Here is a 24,550-nt window from a genome sequence, read left to right as displayed (position 1 = left end):
GATGGCCATAAATTGTCTATTAAGCTCCTTGTCACACCGAGCTATTGCTTCAATAAGTTGAGAATAATGAGTTGTGTCATATCTGCTATTGACTAAGCCAGTTGTTGTTATTTGCCAATGGCCAGGCAGTATTTTATATATCCAGCTATTGTAACTGTTTTTATTTATTTTTTGCACCTATTAATTGAGTCCCCTTTGCCTTATTGTAGGAAGAGACTGCAGTTGACTCGGAGGTGAGTGAAGAAAAGGAAAAACAAAGCCCCCCGAGTGACTGTGAACCACGTAACACGGTGACCAGCTCGCTGTCAGTGAATGAATATTTTGCTAAGCGCATGGCAGAGCTTAAGAAATCCCACCCCAAGCGTCCTGAGTCTGTCCAACAGATAAGCAAGTCTTGTTTGGGCGACCCAGCTAAGAGTGGCGGTTCTTCCGAGGCGCCAAAACAGAAGACCAAAAAGAAGAAGCGCAGCAAGTGTGCGAAGAATTTACACGTGGATTCTGCCGAAGAACATGAATTGGTGGAGAATCCGGAAAATGGCGATTGTCTGAGCAACGCGGAGTTTCAGGTGCCAAGGAAAAGATCGAAGAACAAGAGGAAAAGCAAAGCGGCGGAACGTCCCGAGAGCACGGAGACCGTGGTGGAGGAAGAAGAACCCACCCGTACCTCCAAGTCTGAAGGCGAAGACGGAGAGATTCCAAAGAAGCGGAAGAAGAACAAGAGAAGATTTGAACCCAGCGAGGAGAAGGAAAGAGGCTCTGACTCTCGCACGGAGGCGCCAGAGAAGAAAAAGAAAAAACGATCAGATTAACAAGAAACTCAACAAGTCTCAAGTCGACCATGTCCACAAAATATTTACTTCCAACGCCTATTTCCATCGCCTGCTGCAAATGATTTGACGTCTGGGAGCAGAGTTATTTTTATGCTGGGATCTAGATTGTTTAAATTGTTTCAGGGATTCGGCTGTATATATTTCCAGCCTGCACACTTTCCCTCACATATAATTAATTTATGTTTAAGGTGGCGCTGCCTTTTTTTTCTGGTGGTATTTGCGTTTCGAACAAAATCTCTACCATACATTGCTACTTTTGCAGAAAGGCCAGAGCAAAACTTTTCTAATGAAGCAGCATCATTGTATAATGTACCCTAAATATGAGATGCAGTGTCCCCTCTGTCGAAGAGTAAATGTACAACATAAAGCAGAGTCAATTTTCAATATCCAGCACTGGAGTAGTTAAATTACATATAAACACTTCAACAGCCAAACCTTTTACATAGCATAACATGCATCAAAATCCTCCAGAAGCAGCAGATTGCAAACTTTTAAACATTTTCCCGATTTTTATACCACTACCTCGAATATATCGGCAGTGTGTTTTAGGAGTACCTGGCTGCAAAGTGCACACTTGATATGGCTGTACCGGGGAGTATTATTCACATGACGTGTTCCGAATAAAGAGTGAAATAAATATACCTCCTTTGCTGATGTCATTCTGGAATTACACCCATGTCAGCTTTGTGGCAATTGTCTGCTTAGTACAGCAATGTACCCAAAAATAAAAATTGTTTCTTTTGTTTGGGGAAGAAGAAAAAAAACCTCTCTAATTAACGGATTATATCTGTCTGTGCCAGTGCTTGAGAAAAAGGTTCCTGTTGATTCTTGGCCAGATGTCCCTTTTTGCCAGGCAGGTACGTGCACGGAACAGCATAGGTCTGCATGAAGCCACCGCAAGTTTTTGTTCTGCTGGCAGTGCCATTGTGTGTGTGTTTGCCCATCTGCGGGCACTCGCAGGTATTTACTCTTCTGTGTTGATGGTTCCTGCAGGGTAAACACAAGCTCCCATCTCGGTAGGGAGCAAAGCGTGTTTATCATTGGGAACCACATTTTTGGAAGAGAATCACTGCAATTACCTACGGTTTGTGAGAGTCAACATTTACCTTTTGCTCCGGACACTCCACGCAAGATCTGTAATTGGGCACGAACAAAAAAGGCGAAATGAGAGCACACAGCGCTATTAATGTGTAGGCAGAGTCCTTCTGAGAACTTCAAAAATGGTTTTATGTAAATATACAAAACAGCAGGCACACCTCAAAGAAATAATATTGGCAGAAATTGGCAAGTGCACGCATCAGAGGGATGCAATGCAAAAAATACCTTGCCAGTGCACTGTGTGTGTGTAACTATATATTTCTATATATCACAGCATATGCCACGATATATATATTTTTTATTTTATATATATATACCTGAGATGTGCTGCCTCGTCTTTTGTCTGGATTTTTGGGTCTGGTTTAGATATTTGTGTGTGTGTGTGTGTGTGTGTATATGTATTTATATATATAAAATATATATATATATATATATATATATATATAAAATGTATAGTGCATATATTGTTACATGGAGCCCATATAAGCTAATGCAGCTTTAAAGCACAGCATGGGAATCAGATGCAAAGCCAGAGAAACAATTCACAGACATGTTTCAACCTTAATGGGTATCATCAGTGTGAAGTTGGTTGTACTGCATCTGATTCCCATGCTGTGCTTTAAAGCTGCGTTAACAGCGAGCATTAGTTTATATGGGCTCCATGTAACAATGGTTTTTCAGGAAAAAGGTGACACGGTGTGCTCATTTGCATGCCATTTCCCAGAATCCCCTGCTGCAGTGGAAGCACTGTATGCTGGGTGATAATGGTGAAAGGCAGGGTTGCAGACCTGCCTAAGACATGTGAATGTGCTCACAAGTGATCTTTTTATTTGCTATATGCAATACGGTGGAAGTTTTTTGTTGCCTTTTTCACCCACCATAACTTAGTGTGTGTGTGTCATATATATATATATTATATATATATATTATTTGTAATATATATTTATTTTATAAAAAAAATATATATTTGTATGTGTATATCTACACAGTGGAGAGAACATTTGTGAAACCCTTAGGATTTTCACATATTTCAAAGCTAAAATGTTATTAGATGTTAATCTAAGTCCTAATAATAGATAACGATAAACTGATCAAACAAATGACACACAAATATGATACTTTTTCAACATTTGTTTATCCATACATTATTCAACATTCAATATCCATGTATGAAAAAGGATGTGTTTTGAGGCATTTTGGCCCATTCCTCCTTACAAAACTGCTTCAACTTAGTGACATTTGAGGGCTTCCTTGCATGGACAGCTCTCTTCAGGTCCCACCACAACATTTTGATGGGGTTTAACTCCAGATTTTGACTAGGCCATTCTAAAATGCGGAATTTCTTCTTATGCGGCCATTCCTTTGTAGATCTGTTCGTATGTTTAGGATCATTGTCTTGCTGCATGACCCAATTTCACTTCAGATCCCGGACGGATGGCCTGACATTCTCCTCTAGAATCTTCTGATACAATGCAGAATTCATGGTTGTGTCAATGATGGCACGCCGTCCAGGTCCTGAGGCAGCAAACCAGCCCCAAACCAGCACACTCCCACCTTGTTTGACGGTTGGTAGAAGGTTCTGTTCGAATGCAGTGTTTGGTTTTCGCTAAACATATAATTTCTGATTGAGGCCAAAACTTTCTACCTTTGACTCGTCTGTCCAGAGAACATTGTTCCAAAAGTGTTGTGGATCATCTATGTGCTCTTTGGCAAACTTCAGACGGGCTATCCTCCCATGAACACCATTCTTGGTCAGTCTTTTTCTGATAGTTGAGTCATGAACACTCACATTAGCCAAGGTGAGAGTGGCCTGCAGATCCTTGGATCTTACTCTTTGTGACTTCCTGGATGATTTAACCGTTTGATTTGGTAGGATGACCTCTCCTGAGTAGTGACTGTGGTTTTGAACTTTCTTCATTTGTGTCTCACTGTGGGTTGGTGGAGCCCTAAATCTGTAGATATAGTTTTGTAACCCTTTCTAGACTGATAAGCATCAATAACTGCTTTTCTGAATTCCTTAGAGATTTCTTTTGATCGTGGTATGACGTGTTTCCACACACCTGTATGGTGAAGACCAAACTCATCCCTGAAGATCCACCTAATTATTTAAACACCTAATTTTAATTATCTCCTTTAATGTATCTGTTAAAACCAGGGTTTCACTTACTTTCGCACATACCCTGACTCTTAATTGCCTATTGTTGGTTTGTCTAATTCATAAATCATTTTGTTTCAAAAAACATGGAATTAGTTAATATAAACCCTATTGGATATTTAAGAAAAGACTGGTTTGGATTCAAGAAGGTTATCGGGGAAAATCTGGAATGTCCGTAATTATCATTGGGGTTCACAAACTTTCTCGCCACTGTACACTTAAATGTACATATCGAACAATGAACTTAACCCCAATATTCCATGTAGACTTCCTTCATTTACTAAAAGCTGCCTTTCTAATATTAAGAGTCTATGTTGATCCTATATAATGTCTTTGGATAGTTTATTTCAAATGTCATCATGTGATAATCACTGTTTCCCAAATGTTCCCTGGCTTGAATATTTGTTATTAATTCTACATTGTTTACTATTACCAAGTCCAGTAATGCCCCTCTCCTGGTTAGTTCCTCAAAAATTGGGTCATGTAATTGTCTTTTAGCCACTCAAAAACCTGTTTCCTTAAGTTGTGGTTCTAATCTCATTGCTCCAGTCAATGTCTGGATAATTCAAATCACCCATTATTAAAAACAGTTTAATTTGTTTGGCTTCCTCAATCTCACAAATATTGGGTGGCATGTCCCTACAATAAACCGTGTACTTTTATCTCCAATGCAAATTTCTGTCTACAAAGTCTCTGCATTTTCAGAAATCACTTCATGTACATCTTCCCTTATAACAGGTTTTTAATCCGGTTTAACATATAAACATACTCCACTGGCTCTATTGCCTCGATCAATTCAAAATAAGGGGTTAGCCCTCTAAGTTAAATGCCCAGTCATGAGTTTCATCCCTGCATGTTTCCGTAATTCCTATATTATATTGCTTTTGTTATTTCAAGCTCCCCCGTTTTATCAATCAGGATTCTTGCATTAGAAACTATGCACTAAAAGCTGCAGTCCAAGCTGCTATTTAAAAAAAAATCTTTATTATTTTTTCCCTTTATTAATTACATTAGTGCATCAATACAATCCATACAATAAGTAATTGGCTACGTTGTCGAGCGATCCGTTCACAATCCACACAATATGCAATTAGCTACATTATCGATCCGTTCTCCTGTGATCGATCGATCGATTGAAAATTCGGCTTGGGGGTTCACTAAATGGCTGTCAGTGCAGCAGAAGAGGACCCAAGATGCAAAGTTCTGTGGGGAAGAACATATGACCAGGCAGCCACTAGATACAATTGGTGCACTGCTAGATCGAGGGCAGGGCTCAAAAAGGGGTGGCCCAGAGCCTGTTTCAGAAGAGGAGGGGGATCTGACTTTGTAAATGGTTGCTATAGAAACAAAAAATGCTTGTTACATTGTAATACTTAAAAAATGTAATTCAGGGTTGTTTAAAAAAAATGCTACAAGTATTTTTTCGTAGTAGAGAACTGATTTTTTTTAAAACCACACAACAGGTAGGATATTGCTTGGTCTACAGCTTTAGGCTGCGTTTATAGTACTAGTGACGGCGACGCTACCCGTGACGTCACACTTCGCTGTCGCTGTAAAAAAAGTTGCACACTGGTGTGCGATGTGATTGGCTGCTGCCCGTCACGTGGTGCGGCTGTCTCTGGAAATGTCATTCTTTTGAATACAGTGATTTTGGTCGCTGTGACGTCACACGTCGCCGTCGCGCCCTCTATGGGCGGTCGCTACTGACTGCATTGAGTTGCTTTGCGCCTGCAAGCCGTCGCTGTAGCCACTACTATAAGCGCAGCCTTAGGGTTGTTACCAGTCTGTGCTAATGTTGTAACTCACTGTTACACGTACTGTGCAAGGAGGGGGAAAATGTGCCGGCAGGAAGAATGTTGGGACAAGCAGTAGGGAGTTCCTGCAGACTTTATTTTTCTTCTTCTTCGTACATGTAAAGCATGTGACAATGTATAATTCTGCATTCTTCCCTACGCTGGCAATCGCTTGGTGCTCCTGTTATAAATATGTCAAAATCCTCATTGTATGCCTAACAATAATGGCTGCTTAAGTCAGTGTAACTCAGCAGCTAGAATCTATATTGGTATTACTAAGGTAACATTATCTATTGTTACAGTTTGCTGCTCAAACTGCTGGGAACATTGGCAGCAAATGATCACAAACAGGGAAAGTGTTGCAAAGATCTTGCACTGCTGGGGAGGTGGGCTAAAGCCTTCTGTAGAAATCAAAAGGATTCCTGAAAACTCATTAAAATGGCGTGAAGAGTTGAACAATTTTAAAAAATGCTGTAAGTATTAACTAATACTACAGCACGGACTTATTTTAAAAAATATATATATTTGTGATTTCACATTTTGCTTTAAACTCGTGAATTTTAAGAAAGTATGTCACTACGTTAATGCATAAAACACAGGAGAAGTGAGCAAGCAGTATTGGCACCGTCTGACGTATGAAACTAATTTTAATCCGGGTACCAAAGTGATGTAAGTGGTCATTCTGTGAAGCTGGAAGGCTGTAGTATTTGCAGGGCTATCTGCAAGTACTTTTAATGAATGGACCCTAGGAAGACATGTTATCCTGCAGTATTGTTAAAAAAAATTAAATATAAGAACCTAATTACAAATACTAGAGCCAGCTGCATGTGACTGCAAGTCTCTGCACACCAACGCAAAATCCTTTGCAGTCATTAGGAGAAATGGGTAGACTGTGTGGTCAAAATGATATTCAGACCTTGTTACCGCCATCAATCTGTGTAGGAGTTTTCAAACATCTCGTCGGCACCTGGGCTATCCAGTTTCTAGTGAAAAAATAAGGGGCGCTAAAGTGAAATAACTAACAATAATGAAAAGTGATCATTAAATTATAATCTGCAAAGGTTGCCTCAAACCATAAGGTTTTATGGGTCCTTAAAGAGAGTTGGTGTTCTGCAGCCGGGGTGCAGGGGATCTCGATTCCCCTATAAACAAATAGTCAAATAGGAACATACTCTGGCGCCTGAACCCCACTATCTCTATCGACTCCAGAGCTTACTGTGCCGAGGTGCCTAAGGATGAAGCATTCAAAACAAGTATATAAAGTAGAAAATTCACATTTATTTAAAAAAAAAAATACACAATCAACAATAAAAATATCTAGAATATGACTTAAGATTCTTGAACCTTACGGGAACGAAATAATCTATAGCAATTATATGCTCTAATACATGCATGTCCTACTTAACATATGTCCATATATCCTCAATCCATAGAGACAAAAGATTAGTGATGTGTAGACATATAGGTAGCATTTTAGAGACTTCTACAGGGGGTTCCTGAGTTACTTCAATAGTTGGTCGAATAAAGCGCTTTGTTTAAAATTCTGGAAACTGGGACAGAGCGTCCTCTGTATCTCTGATTTAAGTTAGATTCCTCCTGATTGGTGTGTAGCTACACCGAATTGCGTCACTATGATCTTTAAACCAATAGGTATACACCCGAATCAATTTTAAAACTAGTAATACCGTAACGAATACTTCAGCACCCTGTAGGTGTAATGCAGGGGAAGATACATGCATGCAACTTGCTGGATATTCTAGCATGTGAAAATGTCCTCTTAGCACAAAATGTCCTGGTATTTACCTTAGCTTCTATGCAGTGTGTTATCCCAGCATGGAGCTTTTCCTTCACTTGTTATATCACTGCCGCCACCTGTCTGGTGTATGTGCTCACGGCTTGCCCGATCTAACGTATGCTAGATTTGTGGGGTAGGTGCTAATGAAGGCAATAGTGGGTACCTGTGCTGTGCTGGCAGTGGTGGTCCTCTTTCTACGGTATCTGCATTACAGCTAGACCCTAGTGCACCGGTTCTCCCCTCCCCAGTCTACCACGTGATCATCCATCCAGATCCACGCACACGTGGCTTGCATGGTTTTTGGTCTGTACCTTCTCCAGGGAACATACTGCTATGGGAAGCCAAGGATACCTGTGCATATGTGTAGAGGATGTTCCTCCTCTGGGTTCTCCACTCCAGGGATGCTGTGATGCGATGCAGCGAGATCGCTGTTCCTCGTGTCCCAGTCAGCCTCCATCCATTCGGGTTTCTCTTCCTCCAGCTCTGCGTCCACAGCTGAAGTCCCATCAGGATTCAAAGTTTGGTGTCAAGACAGAGGATGCATAGCTGATTAGAACTACAGCTCAGTGATTCGGGATCTTCACCCTACGCGTTTCACCTGTCTATAGGCTTCCTCAGGGGTTTAATTGATTGCTCCATCCTACTTCCTTTTATGCTGGCCTTAATGAGGGAGAAATAAAAAAAATAGCCCGGCGATTGTGATATTGGTGAAATATATCAATGTAGCTTTATGTATGTAAATCTTTATATAGCGCCATTAATGTGCATAGCGCTTCACAGCAGTAATACACGTGGCATAATAATACAGTGCTTCAGACATAAAAGTAACATTTAGGGAAAGATGTCCCTGCCCCGAAGAGCTTACAATCTAGTCCACAAGGGCCAGAGCCCACATAACTGAAACATGAGTCAATCACAGGTCAATACAAAATATAAATAAATGTATGAATGTGCTGCAGAATAACACTATGAATATACAACATATGAAGTGAAAATAGTAGAACCCAAATACTAGTAATGTGTCCTAGGAAGCCTGCCACCCTCAGCCCACGGACTCTTCTTCCATTTACATGGGATATTTCCTTGAAGATGACGAGGTGCACAGTGACTCTCAGATTCCTAAAATAAAAGGAATACACCACAGCATATTGTAACTCTGCAAATCAAATTGTAAGAAGGTGGTAACTATTTAGTTGTTGCACTCGTGCTTTGTAAATGTAAGTCCAGCGAGATATAACAATGGACGGATCTTTGATTATCCAAGAGAAGCACTTTTCAAAAGCTCCAGAACTTCAGGAAATTAGAACAGAGGAAAACACAATAGTGTTGAATGTATTTACTTTGGAGACACGCATTATACAAGTAGTACACTCACGAAAAGTCTCTAAAAACTGCGACATTTGTGGCACAGCACATCTGAGCTGTCTTGTCTCCCGTGCTGCAGTTGGACACGGATGGGCTGTCGGAGGGTTGCCTGTACACTGTAGTCCCAATGTTCGTTTGTCCAGCTGATCTGGGAAATCGAGGTGGCTGCCGACATTGGGAATGGTGTCTTCAATAGCTCCCAAATCCCATGCGTTTCACCAGGATAATGGCTTCCTCTGGGATTTGTTACAATATAGTCCTATCTGGGAGAGATGACTGGATCTCACGAATAACCTATCTCTCGTCACTCAGGAGAACCGGTGTCTTCGACACTCCAGGACAGCCCAACCAACCCACAGCTAACCCCTGCAACACACAGCCCAACCATCCCACAGCTAACCCCTGCAACACACAGCCTAACCAACAAATAGCTAAACTCTGCAACACACAGCCCAACCATCCCACAGCTAAACCCTGCAACACACAGCCCAACCATCCCACAGCTAAACCCTGCAACACACAGCCCAACCATCCCACAGCTAACCCCTGCAACACACAGCCCAACCATCCCACAGCTAACCCCTGCAACACACAGCCTAACCAGCCCACAGCTAAACCCTGCAACACACAGCCTAACCATCCCACAGCTAAACCCTGCAACACACAGCCTAACCAGCCCACAGCTAAACCCTGCAACACACAGACCAACCATCCCACAGCTAAACCCTGCAACACACAGCCCAACCATCCCACAGCTAACCCCTGCAACACACAGCATAACCAGCCCACAGCTAAACCCTGCAACACACAGCCTAACCATCCCACAGCTAAACCCTGCAACACACAGACCAACCATCCCACAGCTAAACCCTGCAACACACAGACCAACCATCCCACAGCTAAACCCTGCAACACACAGCCCAACCATCCCACAGCTAACCCCTGCAACACACAGCATAACCAGCCCACAGCTAAACCCTGCAACACACAGCCTAACCATCCCACAGCTAAACCCTGCAACACACAGACCAACCATCCCACAGCTAAACCCTGCAACACACAGCCCAACCATCCCACAGCTAACTCCTGCAACACACAGCCTAACCAGCCCACAGCTAAACCCTGCAACACACAGCCTAACCATCCCACAGCTAAACCCTGCAACACACAGCCCAACCAACACACAGCTAACCCCTGCAACACACAGCCCAACCATCCCACAGCTAAGCCGTGCAACACAGAGCCCAACCATCCCACAGCTAACCCTGCAGCACACAGCCCAACCATCCCACAGCTAACCCCTGCAACACACAGCCTAACCAGCCCACAGCTAAACCCTGCAACACACAGCCTAACCATCCCACAGCTAAACTCTGCAACACACAGCCTAACCATCCCACAGCTAAACCCTGCAACACACAGCCCAACCAACCCACAGCTAACCCCTGCAACACACAGCCCAACCATCCCACAGCTAAGCCGTGCAACACACAGCCCAACCATACACACAGCCCAACCAACCCACAGTTAAAACTCTGCAACACACAGCCCAACCATCCCACAGCTAAACCCTGCAACACACAGCCCAACCAACCCACAGCTAAACCCTGCAACACACAGCCCAACCAATCCAAAACTAACCCCAGCAACACACAGCTAACCCCTGCAACGCACAGCGTAACCAGCCCACAGCTAAATCCTGCAACACAACCCAACCATCCCACAGCTAAACCCTGCAACACACAGCGCAACCAACCCACAGCTAACCCCTGCAACAAACAGCCCAACCAACCCACAGCTAAACCCTGCAACACACAGCCCAACCAACCCACAGCTAACCCTGCTACACACAGCCCAACCATCCCACATCTAAACCCTGCAACACACAGCCCAACCATCCCACAGCTAAACCCTGCTACACACAGCCCAACCAACCCACAGCTAAACCCTGCAACACACAGCCCAAGCATCCCACAGCGAAACCCTGCAACACAAAGCCCAACCATCCCACATCTAAACCCTGCTACACACAGCCCAACCATCCCACAGCTACACCCTGCAACACACAGCCCAACCAACCCACAGCTAAACCCTGCAACACACAGCCCAACCAACCCACAGCAAAACCCTGCAACACACAGACCAACCATCCCACAGCTAAACCTTGCAACACACAGACCAACCATCCCAAACCTAAACCCTGCTACACACAGCCCAACCAACCCACAGCTACACCCTGCAACACACAGCCCAACCATCCCACTGCTAAACTCTGCAACACACAGCCCAACCAACCCACAACTAAATCCTGCAACACACAGCCCAACCAACCCACAACTAAACTCTGCAACACACAGCCCGACCATACAACAGCTAAACCTTGCAACACACAGCCCAACCAACCCACAGCTAACCCTGCAACACACAGCCCAACCATCCCACAGCTAACCCTGCAACACACAGCCCAACCAACCCACAGCTAAACCCTGCAACACAGCCCAACCAACCCACAGCTAACCCTGCTACACACAGCCCAACCAACCCACAGCTAAACCCTGCAACACACAGCCCAACCAACCCTCAGCTAAACTCTGCAACACACAGCCCAACCAACCCTCAGCTAAACTCTGCAACACACAGCCCAACCATCCCACAGCTAAACCCTGCAACACACAGCCCAACCAACCCACAGCTAAACCCTGCAACACACAGCCCAACCATCCCACAGCTAAACCCTGCAACACACAGCCCAACCAACAGCTAACCCTGCAACACACAGCCCAACCATCCCACTGCTAAACTCTGCAACACACAGCCCAACCAACCCACAACTAAATCCTGCAACACACAGCCCAACCAACCCACAACTAAACTCTGCAACACACAGCCCGACCATACCACAGCTAAACCTTGCAACACACAGCCCAACCAACCCACAGCTAACCCTGCAACACACAGCCCAACCATCCCACAGCTAACCCTGCAACACACAGCCCAACCAACCCACAGCTAAACCCTGCAACACAGCCCAACCAACCCACAGCTAACCCTGCTACACACAGCCCAACCAACCCACAGCTAAACCCTGCAACACACAGACCAACCATCCCACAGCTAAACCCTGCAACACACAGCCCAACCATCCCACAGCTAACTCCTGCAACACACAGCCTAACCAGCCCACAGCTAAACCCTGCAACACACAGCCTAACCATCCCACAGCTAAACCCTGCAACACACAGCCCAACCAACCCACAGCTAACCCCTGCAACACACAGCCTAACCATCCCACAGCTAAACCCTGCAACACACAGACCAACCATCCCACAGCTAAACCCTGCAACACACAGCCCAACCATCCCACAGCTAACTCCTGCAACACACAGCCTAACCAGCCCACAGCTAAACCCTGCAACACACAGCCTAACCATCCCACAGCTAAACCCTGCAACACACAGCCCAACCAACCCACAGCTAACCCCTGCAACACACAGCCCAACCATCCCACAGCTAAGCCGTGCAACACACAGCCCAACCATCCCACAGCTAACCCTGCAGCACACAGCCCAACCATCCCACAGCTAACCCCTGCAACACACAGCCTAACCAGCCCACAGCTAAACCCTGCAACACACAGCCTAACCATCCCACAGCTAAACTCTGCAACACACAGCCTAACCATCCCACAGCTAAACCCTGCAACACACAGCCCAACCAACCCACAGCTAACCCCTACAACACACAGCCCAACCATCCCACAGCTAAGCCGTGCAACACACAGCCCAACCATACACACAGCCCAACCAACCCACAGTTAAAACTCTGCAACACGCAGCCCAACCATCCCACAGCTAAACCCTGCAACACACAGCCCAACCAACCCACAGCTAAACCCTGCAACACACAGCCCAACCAATCCAAAACTAACCCCAGCAACACACAGCTAACCCCTGCAACGCACAGCGTAACCAGCCCACAGCTAAATCCTGCAACACAACCCAACCATCCCACAGCTAAACCCTGCAACACACAGCCCAACCAACCCACAGCTAACCCCTGCAACAAACAGCCCAACCAACCCACAGCTAAACCCTGCAACACACAGCCCAACCAACCCACAGCTAACCCTGCTACACACAGCCCAACCATCCCACATCTAAACCCTGCAACACACAGCCCAACCATCCCACAGCTAAACCCTGCTACACACAGCCCAACCAACCCACAGCTAAACCCTGCAACACACAGCCCAACCATCCCACAGCTAAACCCTGCAACACACAGCCCAACCAACAGCTAACCCTGCAACACACAGCCCAACCATCCCACTGCTAAACTCTGCAACACACAGCCCAACCAACCCACAACTAAATCCTGCAACACACAGCCCAACCAACCCACAACTAAACTCTGCAACACACAGCCCGACCATACCACAGCTAAACCTTGCAACACACAGCCCAACCAACCCACAGCTAACCCTGCAACACACAGCCCAACCATCCCACAGCTAACCCTGCAACACACAGCCCAACCAACCCACAGCTAAACCCTGCAACACAGCCCAACCAACCCACAGCTAACCCTGCTACACACAGCCCAACCAACCCACAGCTAAACCCTGCAACACACAGACCAACCATCCCACAGCTAAACCCTGCAACACACAGCCCAACCATCCCACAGCTAACTCCTGCAACACACAGCCTAACCAGCCCACAGCTAAACCCTGCAACACACAGCCTAACCATCCCACAGCTAAACCCTGCAACACACAGCCCAACCAACCCACAGCTAACCCCTGCAACACACAGCCTAACCATCCCACAGCTAAACCCTGCAACACACAGACCAACCATCCCACAGCTAAACCCTGCAACACACAGCCCAACCATCCCACAGCTAACTCCTGCAACACACAGCCTAACCAGCCCACAGCTAAACCCTGCAACACACAGCCTAACCATCCCACAGCTAAACCCTGCAACACACAGCCCAACCAACCCACAGCTAACCCCTGCAACACACAGCCCAACCATCCCACAGCTAAGCCGTGCAACACACAGCCCAACCATCCCACAGCTAACCCTGCAGCACACAGCCCAACCATCCCACAGCTAACCCCTGCAACACACAGCCTAACCAGCCCACAGCTAAACCCTGCAACACACAGCCTAACCATCCCACAGCTAAACTCTGCAACACACAGCCTAACCATCCCACAGCTAAACCCTGCAACACACAGCCCAACCAACCCACAGCTAACCCCTACAACACACAGCCCAACCATCCCACAGCTAAGCCGTGCAACACACAGCCCAACCATACACACAGCCCAACCAACCCACAGTTAAAACTCTGCAACACGCAGCCCAACCATCCCACAGCTAAACCCTGCAACACACAGCCCAACCAACCCACAGCTAAACCCTGCAACACACAGCCCAACCAATCCAAAACTAACCCCAGCAACACACAGCTAACCCCTGCAACGCACAGCGTAACCAGCCCACAGCTAAATCCTGCAACACAACCCAACCACCCCACAGCTAAACCCTGCAACACACAGCCCAACCAACCCACAGCTAACCCCTGCAACAAACAGCCCAACCAACCCACAGCTAAACCCTGCAACACACAGCCCAACCAACCCACAGCTAACCCTGCTACACACAGCCCAACCATCCCACATCTAAACCCTGCAACACACAGCCCAACCATCCCACAGCTAAACCCTGCTACACACAGCCCAACCAACCCACAGCTAAACCCTGCAACACACAGCCCAAGCATCCCACAGCTAAACCCTGCAACACAAAGCCCAACCATCCCACATCTAAACCCTGCTACACACAGCCCAACCATCCCACAGCTACACCCTGCAACACACAGCCCAACCAACCCACAGCTAAACCCTGCAACACACATCCCAACCAACCCACAGCAAAACCCTGCAACACACAGACCAACCATCCCACAGCTAAACCTTGCAACACACAGACCAACCATCCCAAACCTAAACCCTGCTACACACAGCCCAACCAACCCACAGCTACACCCTGCAACACACAGCCCAACCATCCCACTGCTAAACTCTGCAACACACAGCCCAACCAACCCACAACTAAATCCTGCAACACACAGCCCAACCAACCCACAACTAAACTCTGCAACACACAGCCCGACCATACAACAGCTAAACCTTGCAACACACAGCCCAACCAACCCACAGCTAACCCTGCAACACACAGCCCAACCATCCCACAGCTAACCCTGCAACACACAGCCCAACCAACCCACAGCTAAACCCTGCAACACAGCCCAACCAACCCACAGCTAACCCTGCTACACACAGCCCAACCAACCCACAGCTAAACCCTGCAACACACAGCCCAACCAACCCTCAGCTAAACTCTGCAACACACAGCCCAACCAACCCTCAGCTAAACTCTGCAACACACAGCCCAACCATCCCACAGCTAAACCCTGCAACACACAGCCCAACCAACCCACAGCTAAACCCTGCAACACACAGCCCAACCATCCCACAGCTAAACCCTGCAACACACAGCCCAACCAACAGCTAACCCTGCAACACACAGCCCAACCATCCCACTGCTAAACTCTGCAACACACAGCCCAACCAACCCACAACTAAATCCTGCAACACACAGCCCAACCAACCCACAACTAAACTCTGCAACACACAGCCCGACCATACCACAGCTAAACCTTGCAACACACAGCCCAACCAACCCACAGCTAACCCTGCAACACACAGCCCAACCATCCCACAGCTAACCCTGCAACACACAGCCCAACCAACCCACAGCTAAACCCTGCAACACAGCCCAACCAACCCACAGCTAACCCTGCTACACACAGCCCAACCAACCCACAGCTAAACCCTGCAACACACAGCCCAACCAACCCTCAGCTAAACTCTGCAACACACAGCCCAACCAACCCTCAGCTAAACTCTGCAACACACAGCCCAACCATCCCACAGCTAAACCCTGCAACACACAGCCCAACCAACCCACAGCTAAACCCTGCAACACACAGCCCAACCATCCCACAGCTAAACCCTGCAACACACAGCCCAACCAACAGCTAACCCTGCAACACACAGCCCAACCAACCCACAGCTAAACCCTGCTACACAGCCCAACCAACCCATAGCTAAACCCTGCAACACACAGCCCAACCAACCCACAGCTAACCCTGCTACAAATGGCTTCAGCTTGAGGCTGCTCCTCTATTTACACTGCTCCTCGGCTCTTCCATCACCTATTATAATTCCGTTTTGCTGAATGCGGATCGCAAATTACATTTTCAGGTTCTGATTATTAATCCGTCGTGCGGATTGTCAGTGATAGAAAAAAAAATCCAGATTTCACTTTGTGACCGATCCGTGGAAATGCGCCGCTCAAAGGAACCGGCCAATACGCAAAAAAAACATGTCAGGTCTGTAAAAAAAAATGGTGTGATTTGTACTGTTCATTGGCTTGGAATATGGGACTTACAGTAATAGATGTGATATTTTAGAAGCAGAAAATCTTACAGAATATGGCGCGACCACCATGTTTTTACCCTACTTATTGCCTTGTTAAATCGCACAATTTTGACACGTACAATATCTATGTTACTAGAAAAGGCCCCTTAGTAAAAAATATGAGAATTAACTTAGATTACATTTATCGGATGGTGTTACACAAAGTAGGGTCTGTTTGGGGTTCTCAGAGCATAGGGTTAAAAACCACGTTTTTAGTGGAATGATTACTTTAGTGTGTGTGTGTGTGTGTGTGTGTGTGTGTGTGTGTGTGTGTGTGTGTGTGTGTGTGTGTGTGTGTGTGTGTGTGTGTGTGTGTGTGTGTGTGTGTGTTTCCCCAATGCTTCCGACCAGTATCCTCATACAACCCGAGGAGCAATAAACAAGCCAGTCTTTCAGGATTATTGAAATGTTTTAATGGATCTAGTGTGCATCTAATTATCCTCAATTCAGATGAAAGTGATTTGCATGCGTATGCATTCATGGAGCTCCATGATACCTCGCTGAACAAATAACCATGTACACATCGGGAAAAAATACTGTGTTTCACTGCCTGAAAACCAACACATTGCAATGCACGGTGTAATGATGTAAAACCAAACGTAACCCGCAGAAGTCCTGCTGCCACGAATGTCTGGGGATGCCATGTTTTCTTTGTATGGCGCATCCTACCTCATGTTAATCACAGCATTGTATGGGTCACTTGTCCGGGGTCGGAAATGCAAATGAGGAACATAGAGGCTTGCAGTCCAGTTCGACTTCTCTAAGGCTACGATTATACCAGAAATTGCCGGCGGTGGCGTGTGGCACGGCGCCGCGCAGCTGAAAACCAAATTGCCGTAATTACATGGAAGTAAACATACCTCGCGCGCCGCGCAACCTGCCAATCACCAGCCGCATGAAGAGACTTTGAAAAGTGTTTTCTTGAGGCGACGGCTGCGTCGCACGAGCGGTTAAGGCCTCGTTCAGGGTGCAGGCTTCGGAGGGAGGGCGTGCTGACGTGCGAGCTGCCGTGGGACACAAAGTATTCAAATTGAATACTGGTTGTCAGGGTAGCAGCTGCCCTGTCTCCGAAGCCAGGAGTTGACGCTGGCTACAGTTTCAATAAACAAAAAATTAGTTTTTTGAATCTGCAGCAGCGTCACTGGGACCTCGGCAGCCAATGAAATCATTCTTGAGAATAATTTCAAGACTGCAGCCTCGATCCCTAACTTCACGTCTGTAGCCCCGCCCCCTCCTCAACTCCTGAAACAGTCTGCTGGGGATGAACACACATCGCCCAGCAGACTGCCGCCCTCCCTCCCGAACGCCCGCCCTACAACTCCTGCCTCTGGCACCCTGAACGAGGCCTAAGCCAATGAGGGCGAACCGCTCACGGCCACGCCTCCTTGCCAACTCTGCATCTCTTCTCTCCCGTCTCCCCTGTATAATCAAGATGCCGCTCGGCGGCAGCACCGGGTGACGTCACCGGATCGCGCTGCCGCTCAGCGACATCGGCTATAATCAAGGCCTAAGCCTTGGAGGACGTCAATGTTTTATGGGGTCGCTTCGCTCTCTGGATATCACATTAGCATTTGAGACCCAAAGGACCTTTCTGAAGAAGTCACAGTCACTTTTATGCACAACAGCCATGGCCAAATCACGACTGGCACAATCACTAGTGTTTTAAAGGGCATATATTTAACGGTAAGACATTCTGCAGCATGGAAACCCAATCCAAGGTCAGCGGATAGGTTCTGTTGTAGCTTCTGCAGTATGGAAACTCAATGTAAGGAAAAAGTTGTTAATGAATTACTAATTGTTATTAGAACATGTCCCTCATATCCTCAACGAGTTCAAACACATTGTTCAGTAAATTACAGGATCCAAGGAGTGAATTTGCTAACGTTGGTGTTGTGTAACTGGGAGATCTGTACTGGAAGAGCCATCAACCGGTATAAATGTTTATATTGTCGCAAGTGCGAGACGGGTGAATCACTTCATATCGGGGCAAGCTCTGTGCAATGAATCACTTCATACAGCTGTCAGCGGTCCACTTCTCGGGAACTTTCATAGATTTTTATTTTAGTTCTGGGGAAGTTCTAGATTTCTCATCCATAATAAAAACTAAAATATATATATATATAATTTTTTTCAAATCTGTTTTCTTTTTCTGTGTGAGTTAGGGAAATAATCTGCCAACTAGCTGCGATTTCATGGTCCAGCCAGGAATTCTAATGGCTGTTTGTCACTTGTTAGCACTGTACCTTCCCTAGTGAACCTGGTAGCATTCCTAGTGATAAGGAAATGGGGTTTACTCCTATGTAACTCCGCAGGACAGTACGTTGGAAGGTTTAGAAACAAAATGTAACATTAAACATTTTAGAGAAAATTTTATTGCATATAATGTGTGTGCGTGTGTGTGTATATATACTGTATATATATATATGTAGCCAGGTCTCCCCAGCCTGTCAGCACCCCCCTCACCTTACTGACGATCGCGGGTGCAGCCGAGTCAAATGGCGGCACCACGCGGCGATCTAATATGTAAGCTTAAATTGTTCTTTGATGTATCTTGTGGATAATACTTCATATTTTATAATGGTTGTATTTCCCTGGTTCCTATGATGTAGGTACACAATCTGTGTTATGCAGTATGTATGTGTAATATGTCTTTAAATTTACTTTTCTTGCACATTTTTTAATCATGTCTAGAGGTTTTTATTTTCAACTTTTTTTGTATATAACTTAGTTGCAACACAGCTAGTTTTTTAATCCACCTTGTTCATGTTTTTCCTTGATATAATAGTACCCTTTATTAAGCATTAGTTTAGTTTAATATAGCTTTATTTCGTTTAATTATGCTTGTCCAGTTAGCAGCAATGTATTTTGTTCTGCTGGAATGGTCAATAAAGCTTTGTTATTGTGTTCCTATGTTTGCCCACATCCAAAATGGCCACACTGCCTTTGGTACTTCCTTTTTCCCTTAGATCGGCACTGAGTCGCTCTGTTATGACGTCATCAGGGTCTGATTTTTGGCGCGAAATGGCCCACAGGTAAGAGGGTATATAATGGATGTTATCACATTGTGTTTTATCCTTGAAAAAGAACGCTGCGACGTTCGAAATGCATTGGATGGGTCTTTTGCCACATTAAAGTGCCCTTTTAATCCTTTTTTTGTCCTGGTTTCTTCCTGCTCCGTTTGTGCTGGTGCGATTTTTGGTCTCCCTTTTCCCTGTATTGCATTGAGTAGCTGCACAGCCTGCCTGCCTGCCCTACCAGGATGTGAGTATTTGCATATTTTTCAGGGGAACCTGCCAATGAGACTGATGGTGAGTGGGTTGCACCACACACCACCTGTCTTCAGGAGGATAGTACCCATTATATGACACAATAGGTACTATATCAATTGTTAGTACCCTGGTACAGTGGTCTGGCTTATTATCATTTTGAGATATACCTGCATTTGAGCGCTTCAGCTATTTTCCATATTGCGGTACATCAGGGACAGGCCCTAGGTTAGGGTTCCTGTCACGCTACTGCCCGTTAGAGAGATAGGGATTCAGCGGCGGTTGCTGTTGCCGTGGGTGGTTGCTGTTCCCGTGAAGCGGTTGGACCCACGTTGGGGATCTGGAGAATATCACCTGGATAGGATCAGACGGATGCATCGCACGTCTGACCCTTTGAGAAGATTGTTGCAGGCCCGAGCACCGGAGTGCTCGGCAGGTAACTTTGAATCCTATGTGCACCGACAGGCCTAGTAGTTCTTAGTGACTGCGCAGTCACCCACGACCTCCGAAGGAGTACGGGACATTGGGTGGGGATTACCGGACAATGGGTGGGAACACCAGACATTGGGCAGAAGGTGATACGGTTATAGCATAAGGTTATGATGTTGTGTAATGTCTTATATGTGTGTTAGTAAAGTCATTAGTTATATAATCACTGTGTGTGTGGTTTCTGATTGGGTTCCTATGTAGGGTCATTCTACACTTCCCTAGAATCCTACATAGGTGGAGGCACTGAAAGAAGATCCGTTCCAGAGGATTCACCCCAGGCTCTCATTAGCGGAGGCTCAGACCTCCTGTGAGCCTGCAGGTATATGCACCACACCGGTAACACCACATGTTCTACTCACCCACACTATATATGAGATTGGGTGGGGTGGAATACCCGTTACATTTGGAGGCGCTGCTGAGATACCACCTGGGGTGCCCTGTCCATTTTTTTTCCAAATTGTCCAGTCCCTATTTTTGTCACCATGTTTGTGAAGTCCGGACACGAGGTACATGCCTGGGCTTTGAGGCAATATCTAGAACCTGGCCAGGTAATGGCGGTAGGAGGCATTCCCGCTATTATACCCGCACTTAGGGTCCGGGAGTATATGTGTAAAATTCCTGGGTGGCCGTGGACATGTGTCTTAGATGAGGAACAAGATCCCACGTCCACATGGAAAACCATTCTTTTTGTAGTAACCCACTCTGAGGATATATGCCTGGCAGAGGCACCGTCCGCACTGTTCATGCCAGGGGGCCCCTCAGAAGGGTACCCCCTAGTTTACGCAGACCAAGCAAAATGGCGTCTCCCGCCAAATCAGGAGAGCGCACGTGCTGCTGACTGCAAGCCTGCACAGAAAGATGTCGCAACATTCTGTCCGGGTTTGGCGCGAAAATCAGAGCCCCTCCCCTGTGATGTGAGTGACTCAGAGCAGAGCCAAAACCACTCCCTTGTAGAAAGTGCCCTTCCTTCAGATTCCACCAGGGAGAGCAAGCACGGTTATCTTCAACCATACGTTGACGCCGTAATAGATTCTTTGCTCTCTGAGGATGAAGCTTTGATAGACTCTTTGATCTCTGAGGATGAGGATGAGATAGACTGTCAGGGGATACACCCTAATGTGTATGTGCCCTGGCGAGCGCCAGGAATAGAACTCCTTATGCTAATGTGCCCCTGTTTGCAAGAAGCCTATGTCGACGGAGCCGACATGTCCCAGTTACCGCTAGACTTCAAGATGACTGAGGTAGGCGGAGAACCGGGTGTACAGTGCTTTAGTCCCACCTGTGACTGTCATAGAGGCGCACTGGCGTGGGAACCTAAATGTGATTGCTGCGGTGCAATTTTCTTGATGCCTATTGTACCACAGCCTACAGGGTCAGCTAAGGAGCCAAGTGAACCCTTGGCGGAGAAGAGCGCGACTGCAGTGGAGGTACTGGAGCACGCCAGCTTCGTACCAACACCGTGGCAAACAAACAATTATAAGCCCTCTAAAAAGCGCTAATCTACACAATGTGAATGAATAGTGATTACAAGTTAAGGTGAATAGCCCTAAAGTGATCAACAAATATATGTGAAAACCAAATAGATAATTGAAAAAAAGCAGCCTATGGGACAAAAAATCAACAGGTTATTCCAAACCTGTACAAGCCAAAATACATACAAATAAATTGTCCCAGGCGCTGTGAATAAAGTCCAATGAACCCCAATACCGTGAACCAATTGGGCAGTCTTTGGTAAGGCTTCCTATGCCAGATAGATGATCTTGATAGTTTGGTGGACAGGCAGGGGTGTTGTCTGATCTGGTGTTATGATGCTTCTGTGATCATAGAGAAAAAAGACAGCAGGACACGCACATGGCGTGGTATGGCTTTTTCAATCACCCCCCTTGCCTAGAACCCTGAAATCCTACTTACAGGATGAGGGCTCTCATGTACAGTTGAGAGAATCTGTGCCTCACGTCTCCATCCCTCACAGCGTCTCACGGATCCACGTGGTCTGGTCTGCAGGGATCCCCTTATTCGGCGTTGATGGTACCAGCACTCCCACAGATGTTCACATGTGGGGGAAGGGGGGGGGTTGGAGACGGGGAAAGATTGTAGAAATAGACTAGTGTGATAACGTTCAGGGTATTTATTAACACACACAAACACAATAAAATCACACTTACAGTCTAAAAGAATGGTGAGCTCCGCTCAAAATGCCGTCCGCAGCTTGTGCAGTTTCCAGTGTTGCTCAGGGAACGGTCACCACGCGCTGTACTCGATTCCGGATCTCGAGTGACGTCAGCGGTGGATCAGACCGGGACTCTCCTCACACTAGGAACTACGGGTGCCCGGGCAGCTCAATTCACTAGGCTCCTCCTCCCTACGCGTTTCGTGACGTGTTGTCACTTCCTCAGGGGATAATGGAGCCTAGTGGATAGGCTATTTATGCTAATTCCAGGTAGAGAGCCCTCCTATAAGTGGGACGGACTGGGCGTGATTACCATGTGTTACATTCAACTGCGATCGTGAAAATGGCAGATTGGGATCAATGTTAACACATACATCATCAATTTTGGACCCTTGTCATAGCATATAATTTAAAAATATCAACTGTAGGACCAATTTCTGTGTGTACTTATTAGAATGTCCTTGCGGCCTGCAATATGTAGGCCGCACAGGGAGACCCCTCAAAAGACGGTTCGCAGAACACGTCTACAATATTAAGAGGGGCCTCGAGACTCACAGTGTCTCAAATCATTTTAAAACGCATCATGGCCAGAACCCAGAGGGTCTGGTATGTGTAGGGATCGATAACCCAAAAAGTAGTTGGCGGGGGGGAGACAGACTTAATTTAGTATCTAAAAAAGAAAGTTATTGGATCTATGTACTGAAGACACTGTCCCCCCTCGGCCTTAATATCGATTTCGACCTGGCAGCTTTTTTAAAAGATCAGTGAATCAATTAGGGTTTTGATCATTTTACTAAACCTGAGTGATCATCAGATTCTTACTGCTCATTTTAAAATCTGTGTACCAATTCATTTTACTAGTGCACTGAACTCTGTTTATTTGTTTTTATAAGTGTTGTTAAATATTTTTTAAATCATAACAACTGTGTTATGTATATGTACTGCATAAGAATATCATTTAAGTGGTACACAATGTTTTGAATAATCTCGTACAATGTAGATGTTTTTAAACTATCAATGTGATTTCTTAGGATTTGATCAATAAGATGTTTTAGTTACTAATCAATTCACTAGAAATGTAGGCTGTTTTTTTAAATTATATGCTATGACAAGGGTCCAAAATTGATGATGTATGTGTTAACATTGATCCCAATCTGCCATTTTCACGATCGCAGTTGAATGTAACACATGGTAATCACGCCCAGTCCGTCCCACTTATAGGAGGGCTCTCTACCTGGAATTAGCATAAATAGCCTATCCACTAGGCTCCATTATCCCCTGAGGAAGTGACAACACGTCACGAAACGCGTAGGGAGGAGGAGCCTAGTGAATTGAGCTGCCCGGGCACCCGTAGTTCCTAGTGTGAGGAGAGTCCCGGTCTGATCCACCGCTGACGTCACTCGAGATCCGGAATCGAGTACAGCGCGTGGTGACCGTTCCCTGAGCAACACTGGAAACTGCACAAGCTGCGGACGGCATTTTGAGCGGAGCTCACCATTCTTTTAGACTGTAAGTGTGATTTTATTGTGTTTGTGTGTGTTAATAAATACCCTGAACGTTATCACACTAGTCTATTTCTACAATCTTTCCCCGTCTCCAACCCCCCCCCTTCCCCCACATGTGAACATCTGTGGGAGTGCTGGTACCATCAACGCCGAATAAGGGGATCCCTGCAGACCAGACCACGTGGATCCGTGAGACGCTGTGAGGGATGGAGACGTGAGGCACAGATTCTCTCAACTGTACATGAGAGCCCTCATCCTGTAAGTAGGATTTCAGGGTTCTAGGCAAGGGGGGTGATTGAAAAAGCCATACCACGCCATGTGCGTGTCCTGCTGTCTTTTTTCTCTATGATCACAGAAGCATCATAACACCAGATCAGACAACACCCCTGCCTGTCCACCAAACTATCAAGATCATCTATCTGGCATAGGAAGCCTTACCAAAGACTGCCCAATTGGTTCACGGTATTGGGGTTCATTGGATTCGTACCAACACCCACTGACTGTATTACAGAAGAATCTGGTGACTACC

The 24,550-nt window shown here is 46.2% G+C and overlaps 1 protein-coding gene across 2 annotated transcripts in view; it reads left to right on the top strand.

Moving 5' to 3' along the window:
- Nucleotides 1-1,471, top strand: part of PINX1 (PIN2 (TERF1) interacting telomerase inhibitor 1) — a 123,562-nt gene extending 122,091 nt beyond the window's left edge. For both annotated transcript variants that reach the window (XM_075598698.1, XM_075598697.1), the window contains one exon: nucleotides 210-1,471. In XM_075598698.1, coding sequence (XP_075454813.1) covers nucleotides 210-809 — 600 coding nt within the window. In that variant the 3' untranslated portion in view covers nucleotides 810-1,471. The remainder of the gene's footprint in view (nucleotides 1-209) is intronic.
- The last annotated feature ends 23,079 nt before the right edge of the window (nucleotides 1,472-24,550 follow it).

Source organism: Ascaphus truei, chromosome 4 (assembly GCF_040206685.1).
Source record: "Ascaphus truei isolate aAscTru1 chromosome 4, aAscTru1.hap1, whole genome shotgun sequence".
Classification (NCBI taxonomy): domain Eukaryota; kingdom Metazoa; phylum Chordata; class Amphibia; order Anura; family Ascaphidae; genus Ascaphus; species Ascaphus truei.
Note: the sequence above shows the minus strand (reverse complement) of the source record. Positions and strands in the feature narration are given on the sequence as shown.